General features: G+C 36.3%; 1 protein-coding gene and 1 long non-coding RNA gene across 2 annotated transcripts; one reads left to right on the forward strand and one right to left on the reverse strand.

Moving 5' to 3' along the window:
* The first annotated feature begins 8,168 nt into the window (after nucleotides 1-8,168).
* On the forward strand, nucleotides 8,169-8,609 carry LOC145636992 (uncharacterized). The gene has a single exon (XM_081688517.1). It carries the CDS (start codon nucleotides 8,169-8,171, stop codon nucleotides 8,607-8,609), a length of 441 nt encoding a protein of 146 aa, XP_081544643.1.
* Nucleotides 8,610-10,993: 2,384 nt separating this feature from the next.
* Nucleotides 10,994-16,751, reverse strand: LOC145634927 (uncharacterized). The gene is made up of 3 exons (XR_014113689.1): nucleotides 16,647-16,751; nucleotides 16,105-16,198; nucleotides 10,994-11,763 (listed from the first exon to the last, which is right to left on the reverse strand). It is a non-coding gene; the product is annotated as an uncharacterized LOC145634927 (long non-coding RNA).
* Nucleotides 16,752-17,198: the final 447 nt, after the last annotated feature.

Raw genomic sequence — 17,198 nt, forward strand, 5'->3', positions numbered from 1 at the left:
TAAAGACAGCCTAGATATGGGCTTTTAATGCTACTCCAGATTGGATTGATAAATTGGGAATAGTGACCACCTGTGGCAAAGATTCCCTATTTTGGTGTTTTGTTTTAGCTGCAAGGGATTTGCTTGCAGGAGAACAAGTACATTTTGGCTTTGAGATTTATAATCCTCAAATGTTAGTGCAATTTAGTCTATGCTAATCTCTTCTTGGTCCCTTAATCACCACTTGTAACATGCCTTGGTTGTCAAGGCCAATATTCTTTTTTTTTTTTTTTTTTTTTGACAACAAGGCACTAAAAGAAAACCAAACCAAACTAACTATCCCCAAAGGAGAACAGGTTCACTCTACAGGCATTAGCCACATCATGAGCTCTAGCAACCTGTTCCCGACTAACCTTACAGATCACACACGTTTCAAAACAAGCTCCTACCAACCTAATATCCTTGAGAATCCAGAGAAGAGAAATATCTGTAGTAGTTTGTCGTTGAAGGAGCTGGATAACAGTTGTAGAGTCCGTATAAACTATAATCCTCTGGTAGCCTGCACCCTTTGCCCACCTTAAACCTCCAAGGCAGCTCATAAGTTCCGCATGTAAGGCTGAAGAGGCTTTTCCAAAATATCCTCCACGGTCAATTACAGTGTACCCATTCACAGTCGACGTCCAAGCCATACCAGCAGTCCTAGTGTGTTTTTGCCATGAACCATCAGTTATAATTATTATTTCCTGGTCATTTCCTAGTGGCTGAGAGATATCTTTCCCATGGCACCCTATATGGACCCTGAGGAAACCCAGCGGCGGGCCAGTCTCCCCTTCCTTGCTGTTGTCCCTACCTTTAGCCTTATCATCTGGTTTTAAAAAGGTAGATAATTCCTTGTTTTACTCCTCCTGAACCCTCTTGAGGGTTCCTATCCAATTTTGGTCCCCTCTGAAAACCCTTTCATTTCTTGTTAACCACAGGCTCCACAAAACGCCAATAAAGGTGTGGAGTCGCTTACTTTCCAAACCATCCTCGCTATAAAAAAGTAGGATAAAGCTCTGAATTCATTGTCCTATCAGAGTAGACTCAGCTATTTCAGAACAAATAGCCAGAGAGCAGGATCTCCAGGCACACTTGGCTATAGGATTTAACTGAAACAAGTGTTGCAGTGACTCCATTTCAGTGGTGCAGAAGTCACAATCTTCATCTACTGGAACCCCTCTATGATGGAGATTAGCCTTCACAACTAATCCATTCATATAAATTTTCCACAGGAAAAGGCTCCACTTTGGAGGAATGTTAAGCCTCCAGATGAGTCTAAACAGTTCACGGTTTTGACCCTGCACCTTGTTAAGCAAGGCTTAAGGGAGAGGAAAGCATACCCAGTCTTCACTGTATATTTCCCCGAGTAGTGATGGCTCCAAAATAAGAAGTCATCCTCCTCATTAGCAGGTAATTCCATGGCCAGTATCTATTGCGCCGTATCCCACTCAAACCGTTCTCTGACGATAGAGGCATTCCACTGTCTAGTGGGAGCTTCCGTGATAAGATCCTTAACTCGGCCTTGAGCGATCCCCTTGAGAGTCTAATTTGAGTTGACGAGGGGAATTTTCCCATTAACCCAAGGCATACTAGCATACTTTACAGTCTCTCCATTGCCTATTTTCCACGCATAACTTGTAACAAAAGTATTAGCAACATTATGTAAACCTCTTCGTCCCCAGGAGGGGTTATTCTTCAAGAAGGGAACTGGACGCCCAACATATATCGTGCAGGAGTGATTAGGGTGGAGAGCTTGAGCAACAAGTAACCGGGGGTTGCAATGCATCTTGTGACCTGTTTAAAAAGCAAAGCGTCATTCAAGATGCTCATAGATATGATTCCCAGACCTCCCATTCCTTTTGGTAGGTGAAGGGAATCCTTCTTCACCTAATGAATCCCCTTTCCTTCGCTACCTATCCACCAGAAACGCGCTATAAGGGAATCAATTTTCCCTGAAATCGAAGAAGGCAGCTTAAAGCACTTCATGACATGAGATGAAATACTTATAAGAATCGAGTTGATGATTATTAATTTTGTCGATTGAGAGATCCGAAGAGAGCCCCAGGCCGCAATCCTCTTGGCCACGTTATCAACCAGATAATGGAAACTAGTCTTCCTAACCCGGCCTAAATAAATAGGTGCACCAAGGTGTCTATCCATGGTTGGGGTGTAGCCAACCTTGAGAATGCTTTTGAATCTCTCTGCCTTGGCTGGGAGAACATGACAGCCGAACTTAACAAAAGATTTGCTCAAGTTTAACTGCTGACCCGAAATATTCCCAAATCTGGCCAAAATATCCATCAAGCTAGCACACGATTCCTCCGTCACTTGAAAGAAAATCATAGCATCATCAGCGAAAAAAAGGTGAGAGATAGAGGAAGATCGCCTAGTAACCTTCAACCCTTTTAATAAGGATAGGTTTTCCGCCATGAGCAGCATCCTTGAGAGGATGTCCATGCAAAACAGGAAAAGGTAAGGGGAGAGCGGATCTCCCTGCCTAAACCCACACTCCGGAATAAAGGTATCCGAAAGTTGGCCATTAACAAAAATTTTGTACGAAACCGTAGAGATGGATTGAAAGATCCATTAGACCCATCGCTGAGGGAACCCATAAGCAAGCAAAACTTTCAGTAAGAAAGTCCAGTTGACTCTATCATACACTTTTAACATGTCAAGTTTCAAAGCCGCTTTGTCCACCTGCCCCTTATTAGTATTGAGAAGGTGTAACAGCTCATGGCTTAGGAGAATGTTATCCTCCGTATATCTCCCAGGAACAAAAGCATGTTGGTATTCCGTAATTAGCTCTGGAAGTAGCCCCTTTATCCTATTCACCAAGCATTTAGCTATGCACTTGTAAATAGTATTGCACAAGCTAATTGGCCTCAATTGCGACGCCAATTCTGGCGTATCCACCTTCGGAATCATCACTAAAATTGAGGCATTGAACTCTTTTAAAAGATACCCTGTCGAGAAAAAGGTAGAAACCGCCTTTGTAACATCATTACCAAGCTTGTCCCAGTTCTGATGGAAAAACTCAGCAATAGCCCCATCTGGGCCCGGGGATTTGAGGTTATGGATAGAGAACATAGCTTTTCTTATTTCCTGGTGCGAGAAAGGTCGCAATAGATCCTCCCTATTTTCCTCCGATATGCAAGGAATTTCAAGTTCCCTCAGTACTAAATCCACCCTTTCACCCAAGCCATCCATAAAACTATCATCCAGCTTATAAACATCTAATAAAGAATCTTTAATAAGAAGCTCAATATTATTCTGGCCTATAATCCACTCGTCAGCATCATTGCGCAAAGTAATAATCTCCTTCCTTTTCTGCCTAACTTTGACCCTGTTAAACATCATAGATGAAGAAATGTCACCTTGCTTAACCCATTTATCCTTGAGGCGCTGCTTCCAGTAATGGAATTCCATAGTACTAAGGGGCAAAGCAGCATTAATTAATTTCCATGACATAAGCCACTCCATCCTGCAGAGAAGTAATAAAAGACCCCTGACTGTGAAGCTCTGAGGTTAGTTTCTTCCAGTTCACACCCCAGGTATGCTTGTTATCAAGGCACCACTTCTTAAGACTCTTACGAATCCAAGATAACCGCGTCTTAAGTCTAAACATATTTGAACCTGCACAAGGAGCATCAAAAGCTTCATCAATAAGACCCTTGACTGCCGAAAAAGAAAGACACCAAAGCTCCATTTGGTAAGGCCTGTCCGGCCGGATCATTGTCGGGTTGGTATCATACAAAATTGATGCGTGATCAGAGATAGTGATCGGCTCATGGAAAAATCTGCCGTCCGGAAATTCGTTGAGCCAAAAAGACGTGCAGTAAGCTCGGTCCAACCTTTCTAAGATAAGTTGATCTGAAAGCCGTTTATTCGACCAGGTGTAACGCGGACCAGCAAAAGGTACTTCAAACATACCACTTTGCAGACGCTAATCAGAGAAGGCATCTAATCCTTTGATCACAAGGGAGCCTCCCAATTTGTCATCAAGGAACTCAACTTGATTAAAATCTCCCATAATCAAAACAGATGGAAAGGAGTGTGTAAGTAAAAGCACTTCTTCCCATACCTTTGGTCTATCTTCAATCTTCGAAGCCCCGTACAAAAACAAAACATGCCTAATATTACCATTAACTTCTTCCAACTTACACAAGATGTAGTTTGGAGTTGAAACAACACAAGAAACATTACCTAAAAACCAACTAAAAAGGGCTAGACCCCCCTTCGACCTATCCGAATCCACCCCACAAGAAAATTTTGGGTTGAATTTTACAACAAAATCATTAACACTACTAAAGTACATCTTAGTTTCCGACAGAAATAAAAACGTAGGTAATTTAGAAGAAATAAGCCACACTAAATAAGGGTGCGTAGGGGAAAGTGTGTCATTTAATCCCCTACAATTCCATGAAAGAAGCTTCATAACTCACTTGGGAGCTGATCCGGTGCAGCCACCTCACCCTTGTCAAGCACCATGGAGTCCGAGAGAATCTACTGGACCTCCATGTCAAAGTCCTCCAAGTCATCATAGAACTTTGAGGAAACCTCGTCATCACTTTTCATCTTCTTGGACGGACTAGAAGACGGTGAGGAAGTTGCGGCACCCCTCTTCTTGTTGCTGCCACACCTAAAGAAGCCCGGCTGGGGCTTAACTCCCCACTGACGAGCAGTGTCGACATCAGAAATGGCCTTCGACTTGAATTCGAATGCTCCATTTTTTTATCTCTTTTACATATGTTAAAGCCTCCCTTTTCAGCCCACCCATTCAGCGTTTTTAGACGCTTCTTCTCGGCCCATCCCAAGTCATAAGAGCTCTCCCTTATATTTTCATCATTGCAGGAGTTAGGCGGAGATAGCTCGACACTACGAGTCCTTTTCCGCACTCCAATCATAGCTACATCCTGCAGAAAATTGTTAACATCTTGTGAAGGTGGTTGTGAAACCGGTGAATTAGGTGGGTCGAACTCCGTCATTGGAAGGTTCTGGAATTCCCCTCCGAAGCTGCCCGGGGAGTCTGGCAGGAACAGAGAATGGGTACAATCCGGGTACACCCTCCTCGCTCTCGAATTAGCAAGAGAGCGAACTAGACTTCTTCCTGCTTCAACAAAATTAATATGATTAGATTCTAAAAACTCTTCATAAGTCTCTGAGATTACCCCCAAACTTGGGTTAGCCAAGTCAATCGGCTCCTCACTCGGCATCTGGCCCATCCCCTGATTGTCGTGGAAGGTCTAGATAACCCCCAAAGGAGCCGCCACCTCCGGGCCTGGACTATTCCATGTTGAAATGCCCAGAACCTCGAAGAGCGATCTTTGCGGAGATACCATTCCTCCCCTCCTTTCAGCCGCAGCTGAGGATTCTCCTAATTCAAAATTTGAAGAAGGAAAGTTTGAGTTTTGAAGAGGTATATCCGGCCTAAAAGGGGGGGATTGGTGAGAGACATGAGCCATATCTTCGGCCCTGGTTTGTTGGAAGCTTGTTCTTATAGGGGAATACGTTGGGGACAGTGAGTAGTTGCGACTTGGGTTTGAGATTGAGAGGTTGTAGGGGGTGAGAAAAGGGTTTGTTCGATCATTTTGAGTATTCGAAGACAATCCCCTATTAAGGGGTGAAGGTGGGTTATTTAAATTTGGCATTGTGAACTCAGCATAGGGGTCCCTTCGTAGCCCCAAGCGTCTACGCGGGGACACCCTCACAGTTTGCTGAGTGGTTTGTTGCACCTTCGCAATTTCTTTATCCACCCCGGAGCTACTAGAACTCCCTGAACCTGTGAAATAAACAGTGTCGTTGCTATCATTCGAGTTGAAATCAGAGTCAGAGGCATCATCGAATTGATTCCTCTCGTTTAGAGGCATGTCCTCTGGCTCTTCTAGTCTCGTCAAATTAACAGCTTGGTTGCAGTACCTGTATACATCTGGCAAGCCCTGTATGAAGTTAGTGTAATAGGGGTAGTCTAAGGGCCCGTGCAACACCCTTAGACCATCCCGTTCAACAGGTCAAGGCCAATATTCAACGAAGAAGATGTTTGGGCTAGTAATTCCCTTGAATTCCTTCAATTGAGTTGTTGCCCAAAAAGTCATGCAACGTGTTCTCCTTAGACCTTAGGTTATCTCGAATGGTGGTATCATGGGACCACTTCAAGGTCATGCGGCTATAAATGCCAAGGCATACTTTGTTGTAAGTGTAGCAGGCTACCGATGTATTACTTCTTCCCATTAGTCATTTCAATTTCATCCTTCATTCCCACTCACAATCTACATTTCAAGTAGGATTTTATTTTAATTTTAGTTTTTGACGATTGGAAGTTTGGAACAATATTTGAGTGATTTTTTTTTCTCTGTGTAACTTTTTAAAAAATTGAGAATTGTTGCAAATGTTTATGTTGAATGTAATTTTTTAAATTAACGGGATATTTTAAACTACGGCATTATAATTTCAAAAACAAAAAAAAAATCCATCAAAAAATTAAATAAAACCCATAAAGTGAATCGAACATGTTCAAAGGAAACTAAGAAATAAATAATTTCCTTTCAGGTCAATAGTTTAGCTAGCTTTGGAATTAAAATTTATAATTAGTCATTTTAGTCAATTCTTTTTGTATAAAATTAGTCATTTAGGTAAAAGATTTGAATTAGGCCTGGCTGAAACTTCAAGCTGACAAGCATCAATTTGTTAAATAAAGGAGTTTCTAATGAGAAGGTGTCATCTAGATTCTATAGCCCTTTTCAAATTATTGAGGTTGTAGGAAGTGTTGCTTACAAACTGAAGCTCCCTCAAGATGCTCAAATTCACCCTGTATTTCATGTTCTCAATTGAAGAAGTTTTAAGGAAATATATATTCCTGCAATAACACACATTCCTAGTTGGCTTCATAAGAAAGTGCAGAGGAGGAATGGGAAACTGAAGCTACTTTGGAGAGAAAGACTATTAAGCATCACAATTAAGCAGCAGTACAATACTTGATTAAATGGAAAATTGCCTTGTTACAGAGTCAACTTGAGAGTTTGCTTAAGAATTTGAGTAAAGATATCTTGCATTTAATATCAACTTAAGGATTGTTGGATATTTATTTTCATATATATTATGTATTAATGAATAAATGTATATATAGAATGATAATGTAGAGCTAGTAGTGTTGTATGAGTGTATGACTATTTGGATTATATAATTGAATAATTGTAACTTTTCATTGATAATATTTATGTGAATAGTTGTGTTATTTCAGTATTTCTTCATTAGTTGTAAATCTTGTAATGAATAGTTGTATTGTTTCATTACTTGCACCTTTTCATCCATGTATCTTTTTCTGTAAATAGTGTTAGTTATTCTGGATTTATGGGTACTTAATATTAGTTTTAATTACTCTCACTTAAAAATGCATGCATATAGTTGCGGTTACTCTAATCTAGTTTGTTAGTTGGTTTCTTATAATTACGATACCATTTTATAAGAAACGAATCTCGTTTTGGGAGGTAATTGCCTAATATCCTTGGGTATCATAGAGAGAGCAAAATTATCTTAAGGACACAACGTGATTTGTTGGGCTCGGGTCATAATAATTTTACATTTTACATCAATTATAAAGGTATGTATTATGTTTTCTTTGTTTTATTAACAGATATATAATTGTTTAATTTTTAGCTGTTTTTGTATATTTTTAATAACAATGACAAATTGTGTTAACCAATGAGCACTATAATAGGAGTTAGTTATTTAAAGCTGAGTTGACAAGTTGTTAGCTGAATCAGTATAGATTGTTTTGTTAGGTTGTCATAGATATTATTAGTGCGTCACAGGTTATAAATAGCCTTTTTCAATAAAATATTATCTTCAATCAATATCTATCGAATAATAAATATTTTTAGAAATTTTTTTGTTATTACTATGTTAAGCAAAGAAAAAAAAACTATTATCTTCAATCAATATTAATTAAACAATGAAATATTTTAAGAAGATTTTAACAATAAGGCATTGATACATCCGTGCATTGACATAGTTGAAAACTAATGGGATACGTATTTTAAAATAGAGGGAGTAATAATTATAATAATATCAACTCATCTATATAAAACCCATCTCTTTCATCCTCTTAAATTTCCAACCGAGGAAAAAAACCCGATTCAAAAAACCCTCCAAAAATGTCAGCCCAATTCATCGAAAAACACCGCGAAAACGCCGAAATATACACCGGTTCAGACCTCTGCAAGCAAAAATCAAAAGAGCTATTACTCGAAATCAACATGCCTAATGGTCTACTACCAATGGATGACATTGAAGAAGTTGGCCATAATCGATCAACCGGGTTCGTATGGTTGACCCAGAAAAAACCGATTCAACACCGGTTCACCAAGATTGGTAAGCAAGTATCCTATGATACTCATGTCACTGCTTTTGTTGAGAATCGTAAGATGACGAAACTTCATGGAGTCAAAGCTAAGGAGATATTGATTTGGATTACTCTCAATGAGATCTGTATTGATGATCCTAGTTCTGGTAAAATTACCTTTGGTACCCCTACTGGTATTTCTCGTATTTACCCGATTTCGGCTTTCGAAGTTGAAGAGGATGAGAAGAAATGAGGTGTATCGTGTAGCTCATCTACTGGCGAGATGGGATATGTTACTAGTGGAAAATCTAGTAATTGTTTTTACTTTGACGGAACTTGATTTATGTTAATGTATTATTTGCGGTTTGTTTAACATATTAAAATTCGGGCCATTGCTTTCTACTATTCCACGGAAATATAGGTGTAAGCTATAAATGTATGCAACTAATGTCTATGAAATGATTGAAATCTATGATCGAATAAATTGAATTATGTAACATTATTATTAAGGTTTTTTTTTTTTTTTTTTTTTTTTTTTTTTTTTTTTTTTTTGGTGTTCCACCCTGTTCACCCTTAGGGCTAATCTGGATTCGAGGATCAGTTATGGGTGGTTCGGTATCAGTCCCCTCCCGATTGTTGTTGTGGGAGATCGAACACGAGTCCTTCCTACCTTGTGTAGTCCCAATCACCATACACCAACATCCAATTAGTTGTTATATTATTTTATAAATCAAAATATATTCAATTTTCTTCCTCTACCTGTAGATCATTGATTATGCTCAAACAACCTTTATTTGAATAGCTACTTGAAAACCCTTGATTAAAATTATATTTTTTTTAAAAAAAAAATAGGATTAATTCATAGAAATTTAATACCTAAATTATATGAAAATTCATATTAGGTGGTTTAACATAAATTCATAAATTTTTGTACTTTAGGGCTAAAAATTAAATAATATTTCATACTAAATATATGAATATTTGTGTTATTTGCCATGATATAAGTAGGAGGAAGCCCCAGTTAAAGTAAGCCGCTAGTTTTATTTTATTTTATTTGTTTTTTGATGAATATATGACATTAGAGGGTAACCAATGGAAATACTAATATAAAAAGTTGATGGCCACCATTGGCTTTGCTCTAAAAGTTTGCCTCTTGACCTCCAATTTAAAGTTGAATGATTTCTTCGTCATCATTAGGCCAACATTGATTTGTAGAGGTTTTAATTTATGAAAAGTTGCTTTAAATTATGTTCAATAATGAAGTAATGTTTGGTGATAAGCATCTTATTTATCAGATACTTTGATTCGAGTAAGATATGCTTAGTATCACTCAATTTCTGTGATGATTCGCTTGAATATGTAGAATTTCATGTCTTGTTTATTGTTATGCAAGTATGTTTGGGATCATGGATTTCATTTGAAATCTTGTAATTATCGAATTAGACCAATTAACTTATTTGGATAGTTCAAGAATTTGGATTTGCATTTGGTCCAAATCCAAGCCTTTAGAGAAATAAGACTAATTAATTTAATTTCAAATTCCATCTCAAATGTTGTCATTTCAATTTTTTATGCAGTTCTCTTTCTCCTTTTCCTCCCCTTGATAGCCTAGGAAGCTCAATATTTGGCAATTACCTCTTAAAGCCACAAATAGCCCGAGAAATATTTTTCTCTCTCCTCTCCCAAACTCATTCTCTTTCCTCCGCCACCGTCCCAAACACGACTCTCTTCCTTCACTACCACCACCATAACCACCACGATTCTCTCTCCACTAAATAAATCGTTAGTTGCTTACAACTACTTCTCAACGCTAATTATCATCTTATCGAGTTTATCCTGAAAATTCAATTCCTTGACTCCAAATTCCACTCAACCTCTAAATATAAGTTGGAATTTGAAATGTTGGAGTTGAAATTCTAAAGTTTCCCAAACACATTTTAATGGAATTGAATTCTATGATTTCAAATATCGAAATTGAATTCCACCGTTTGAAATAAATTTCATGTTTCCAAACGCAACCTAAGATTAATTTCTAATATGAATAGTGTTAGTTTTTTGTTATATGAGTTTAGTACGAATTATTGTATTGTTTCTTTCATAATAAAGGAGGAAAGGATCTTGAAAGTCATTCTCTTTCTACAAAATAAGAACACTCTGATCTCTCTACCCTATTCTCCCTCATCCAATTCCCAGCAAACCCAAGGTGTGCTCGCCAGCTTCAGGCACCGTCAACCCCGGTCTCCGGCAATCCTCCAACAACAAGGATCATTGATCAAGTATTTAGGCTCACAGGAGAGAAGAAGACGAGTGGAAGAGAATTACATAATAATTATGATTTACATCAATACAATTTATGCTCTGCGTGTGGAAGATAATTGCATTATAATTATGCTTTTCATCAATACAGTTATATGATCTGCTAACAACCACCAATGAAAGATAATTGCATACGAAGTACTCTTTCCGTTTCTAAATACATGCTTCATTTCTCCATGCGCGAAGTTTTAGGAGAAATTGGATAAAATAATAAAATAAAGAGGTAATGGGGTAAGTGGAAGAATAAAAAATGGTAAAAAGCAAAAGTAGTGGGGATAATTAGAGAGAACATGAAATTAATAAAATATGATTAATGGTGGATCCATTAGATGAGAGAAAGTAATTAAATATTATACAAATTTTCCAAATAAGGAAATGGAACAAGTATTTAAAAATGGCCGGAAAAGGAAAGTGGAGCAAATATTTAAAAACGGAGGGAGTAGTAATTATGCTTTACATCAATGCAAAACAGCCAAATTAACACAGATTGCAACTGACCACCGCATCTCAAAAAATAAAATAAATAAAAATAAAAAAGAAGAAAAAACCTCACTCCCAACGGCAGTAAAGACCTTGACATTCAAAATATTTGGTTTGTGCTGCATCTTAGAACTGCATCACTAGCCGTGGCAGCATTTTGGGACTTTCACAATCACTAGAGTTTAAACGGCTAAACCTGAGCATTTGATAGCTTAATTGATGCAGTTCAGACCAAAAACCATAGCCCATGTATGCTGCAGTTCAGACCAAAAACCATAGCCCATGTATGCTGCAGTTCATGCCAAAAACTGGAGCATTTGTGAGCAATTGAAGCGCAGCATTTAAGATTATAAAAAAAAAATTCTAATTATATATCTTTAATAATAATGTTATAAACTACAATATTCCTATTTTTTATGAACCTAGTTATATATGAATACGCAAATGTTCAAGCTCATGCAGCAACCGACTTTAATGGTATAGCGAAAATACAACAACAAAACTATCAACTGCCACATCAGAATAAAGCCAGCAATATACCATACTCTCGTCCCTAGCTGCCATAGCTTACAGTTACTCCCCAGCAAAAACACTGATACAAGGCTGAAAACCTGAAAATACAAATTGTTGGACTTACACTGATCGTCTTCGTTCAATAAATAAACTACAAGCTGATTTATATCTATTTGTGCAGGATGTTATCAGCAAATTCAAGGTAAAAGTACAAAGCAAAATTTAGGTTATTCATATTCATTGTTGATTCCTGATTAAAGTCACAAGGAAATATGCTTAACCATAAACTACGTATGAATTAATAAGTTAGTTTTATCAAATTTTAAAAAAAAAAAATTAAAAAAAATAACTAATCAATGCATAGAATGCACATGCACAGTAACTGCTATTTATACATGTATTGTAGAGTACTCAAAATGATCAAAAGAAAATTAAACTAGATCAATCAGGGATCCACAATCATCGTTTAAGCTATGATGTTATCCCATCTAGTATGTATATGCACCACATACCCACATTTACTTAGAATATCGTGAGCCAACAAATATGGGGAAAAAAATTGGCATTGATGTGCATACTGAAAAAAAAAATTAAATAAATAAAAATTTGCGAGTGAAATAACTCTACATAGACCTTTGTTATAAGAGAGTGGATCCTTAAACAAGTCCCCTAATTTAGTTTGCATACAGGTGCAAATTAATCATCCAAAAAATAATATGTAATCCCCGTATTTTTAAATATTTTATAAATGAAAATTTATTTTATTTATAATAATTAATTGTACTTTTTCCGAAATTTAATTTCAAAATTTTCAAATTATTAATATAGGTCGGAAATTATTTTAGCACAAACTTTTTTATGAACCTATATTCTACAATTCATGACCATACAAACAAAGGCTAGCACTTCATTTACCTAATTGGCCCATTAATTTTATGAGGCCCAATCTTCTTACTTACCCTATAACATTCTCTCCTATAAATACCCCATTAATTCACCAAAATTTTCCCCACACAAAAGGTTAGTTGATTTTTTTTCCCTTTATTTTATTATTGTTATTTTTTTTTTTCCTTTCTTTTTTTTTCCTTTCTTTTCCTCCTCCTTACGTGAGGAAGCATGGCTGCCCCCACCTGCCATCTACTGCCGGCAGAACCACCTGCCGCCGTCGCCAGCGACCACCACCCGCGCCTGCCGCTGCAACCACCGCCAACCCACCTTGCTTCCTCCCCTTTTTATTTTCTTATCTTGCTTAAAATTATTAGTTTTGTTTATATTTGATTTTGTAGTATAAAGATTATATTTTTAGTATCATATTCATGTTTTTTATAGTCTAAAGCTATAATTTCAGATTATAATTGTGTTGTAAGCTTTCAGATTTTGTAATTACAAAACCAAGGGTTTTAATTTATTGAAATTGAGGTTTTAGGGTTCTTATGACTAATTAAATTAGGGCTTTTGTTCTAATTGTATTTATAATGATTAATTAAGCATAAAAACATGTTTTAAAGGAAGTTTTAAGGAGTTTTAATCAAATTTATATTGCTAGAATTTTATTTAAAGTAGTGTTGTGATTTTAATGAAAGGGGTTTGATTACTCATTAAAAGAGAGAATAATTAAGGGTTTTAAAATAATTTTCAGATTTTTATAAAGTTTTAAACTTGCTGTAATTTCATTGAAAAAAGGTGTATTTTAAGGTTTTCATGAAGGAAATTTAAAGAACTATATATAAACTTTTGATTTTAATTAAAGGGAAGGTTCAATGTTGTTTATTAATAGGATTTTAAAGGTCTTAAAGTAAGTTAATATTGCTGTAAATTTGATTGTTTGGGTATTGATTGGACTTTTATTGTTTGGTTTAGGAGAGAAATTTATTGAAGGTGAATTCTAGTTAGTAAAGAGGCATACCAACTTGCTTACTCAAGGTACGTACGAGCTACGAAATCTTGCCTTTAAATGCATGTATAGGGATGTATCGAGAACTTAGTATCATGTATAGAGAAGACTGGCTAAATTGTTTGGTTATACATTATGATTTCCGTATATTGTGTATGAGGCATGATTGAGATATAAGTTTATGACTACGGTTGTGGGTGATGTATACGTTATTGTCTTATCAATTGGATACGTTATGATTAATTAAAAGTTATGGATTCTTGATTGTCTATAAGTGGAATTAATTTTGATAATGGTTCCATTAGGTTAATTAAATACTCTTTCATGAATTAATTATGAATTGAGTAGAGGAAGTTTATTAAAGTCTTTTAAGATGAGGTTCAGGATTTGAAGTGCCCTATGCACTTAAGGTGTTTATACACCGAGGTAGTTAAAGGATTCAATACTAAATATTGTTTGCCACTAAGAAATCAAGAATTGAATTGGAAATTTGGATTGCTTGGAATGATGTGATATTTGATTGATTGTATTGTTTTGTATACGAGTCATCACCAAGTCTAAACTTGTAAATCACGTAAAGTGCAAGATAGATGAGCAATAAAACTCTGGATTTTTGCACATCTAGAGTAATGACAATCAGGGATTGGGGTACACGGGGTATTAGCCGTGCACTTTTCTAGAGGCCGTCTGACATAAGTGTCTCTTATTTCAAATACTTTTCAAAAACTAGGAATTAGATGAGACCTCATACTAGATACGGTCACGGAGTCGCACCCGTGGTCGTTGGATGTTTTATTGATATTTCCGAAAGAAGGCATGGAGTTTTTCTTTTATTGATGTTCCAAATGGAACATGGGATGGACAACCTTGTATATTGCTTAATCCAATGATTATAATGAAATTAATATATTGTCATTAAATTGAGGAGTCTTAGTACGTAGTGTTTGAGTTGTTAATTAAATTGAATGTCATCATTGATTATTAATAGCATGTTAGGGATTTCTTTTTATATTTCGCGCTTGTATATACTCAGCTTTGTTGATTGCGTGCTTTTGTGTGCTTTTCTTTGGTCTACATAAAGTGGGACTTGCATCAAGTGGTGGGTAATTGAGTGGAGAGTTGGTTCTACTTATGATATATTTCTCTCAAAACATTAAACTTTCTTAAACTCTGCTTTAATTTAAATGCTACTTTGTTAATTGGGTTTTGATTAAGGGCCTTAATGGTTCCAACTTGTATGATTTAGTTTTTTTTTTTTTATTATTATTATTAGTTTGAAACGTTAATTTAATTGAACTCGTTTTCCGCTGCTAAATTCTAAAATAGCCTTAACGTTTGAACACATGGCGGTAACACGTCAGTAATTCTCATGAATTTTGCTCGGGGTATTCACAGGTTTAAAGAGAGAATTATTGGGGTGTTACATAATAGGTGAACGAAGCTTGTCTTCTCATATGTCTGATTAAATAACAAAGGTAGAACAAAGCTCGTCTTCTTACAGTGATTCTACTCTTTTTGTTCTCTTTTTTTTTTTTTTTTTTTTTTTTTTTTTGAATGGACATTTTTTGTTCATGAGTATTCATAACTACCTTCTTGTTCTACTAAGTAAACATAGCTCCACTATTCTTCCCCTCTTTTATGAGGGGAAAGACAAATAATGCATGACACCATTGAACAATCAAATATAATACAAGTATAAGATACGGGCACTTTTCAATAGAATTCAAAAAAAAAAAAAAATGCCAAAGTCGAAAACTTGTTCATCAGATAATCAAAAGAAACAGAAAGCATGATAATATGCATTGTTAAGATATAAAGATAACAATCCCATCACTCCAGCAATCAATATAGCAGCATCAACAGTAATGTTTTTTAAGCAGACTTGTACACATTAGTTGACTTTTCTGAAAGTGGAGTCGATCAAATTATTTAAATATGTAATGACTTTAACTGAAATGATTAACTCAACAATGTCAGCTCTCCTTTAGTGGTTATAAAATGCATTCTTGAAAGGACAGAAGAAACACAGGATACTCCTAAAAGCCGCTTACATGATTAACAGGTTGCAAGGCAAATTTCAATACAGATCATGTGTTTAAGTCATTTCATTAAACTAATGTGCACAATCTTTATTGATATTGTGAGCACCTTATAGATTTCAAGTATTTATTATATTAAGGCAAAATTGGCCGCAACAGCCTAACGTATAGCTTAGGTGCACTGAGCACCCTAAACTTTGCATAGTAGCCAAAACACCACCAACTACGGTGTTAAGTACAATGTGTGTTATAAATGAAAATTTCCGGTAACTTATTTCACCGGTAAGAGGTGAATTTTCACTCTCTAGAACAGTTATGTAATCTTCCATCCACTTAGCACGCATGGATTCACCTCCTCCGATGAAATAAGTGGCCTGAAATTTTCATTTAAAGCACGCGTCACACCTAACACCATAGTTGGTAGTGCTTAGTGCACCTAAGCCATACTTCGGGGTGTTGCGGCCAATTTTGCCTTATATTAAAAGAAGCAAGAGTTTATAGGTCACCTTTTAAGGTATGCATTAGGATGATCCGTCCACGCCAACAATAATGCCAGATCACCTGTTATATTTTACGTCGCAATATAAGTATACCAACAACCTGAAAAGTTAAAAAGAATAAAGACAATTAAAACAAGCATCAATGCTCAACATATTAATGACAAGATAATCTTTATTCACTTGACCTGTATTTTGGTGTAGCAGATAAATCTCAACACTATCTAACAGACAAAGTAAAATGGATGAGTATTATGACCCAAAAAATCATCTACAAGTATAACTTCCTGCGAAAATGGGCACCAAACAAAGTAATGATATTATGATGTCAGGATGAGCAATACAGACTGACAAGAACAATTGATTAGGATATTCTTCATTTCTTTGTCCAAATGTCTTTATATTTTGGAGCTGGGAGCAATAAATCTCAAGCGTCGAAAAGAGATTGTGTTTTTGACATTAAACAGCGATGATAATTACATTTTAAAAGCTGAAAATTATCATGGTCAATTTAAAATCTCTTAGCACTTCATAGTCTCTCAGCCACAAACCTTTTATCATGCATATGCCACAAGTAATTGTGCCACTTCCCATTTGACATGCAGGCTACTACCAGTAGACAATATGTAAAACATACAGCTCCAAAAAGGTAACCTGTGTAAGCAAATTTTTTATTGGTCAATGCTAGCAAGTACATAATCAATCCATTAGGCTAAGCAACCCACATTATAAAATTCGAAACTTGAATGATAGAATTGCTATGTGTAATGCTTTTCATAAATTTAGAAGATAGCATGGAATATCCTACAAGCCAAAAAGTAGGAATCAAGGGTGGTGATGGACAAGCAATTCAGATTGGTATGTTGAAACTTGAATGATGGAATTGCTGCTACCCGTCACATAGGTTACTATTCAAATCAGTTAAGCTGATGCTAAAGCAGAAAACAGAGAACATGTGTCTGTGCTTTAAGCTTTAGGCCCTATGGCAAATAGCAACTAGCTAAAAAGCCCTGGAAGGAAATGTACTTGGTTCAAATCACGGTGTTCATAAACTTGGATGCTAAGCCTGCAAAGAGGGGGGGGGGGGGGGGGGGGAGGGCAAA

This window comes from Chenopodium album, chromosome 6 (assembly GCF_948465745.1).
Source record: "Chenopodium album chromosome 6, dcCheAlbu1.1, whole genome shotgun sequence".
Lineage (NCBI taxonomy): Eukaryota > Viridiplantae > Streptophyta > Magnoliopsida > Caryophyllales > Amaranthaceae > Chenopodium > Chenopodium album.

Coding starts and splice junctions, on each gene's coding strand:
- LOC145636992 (XM_081688517.1), top strand. CDS start 8,169: ATGTCAGCCCAATTCATCGAAAAACACCGCGAAAACGCCGAAATATAC.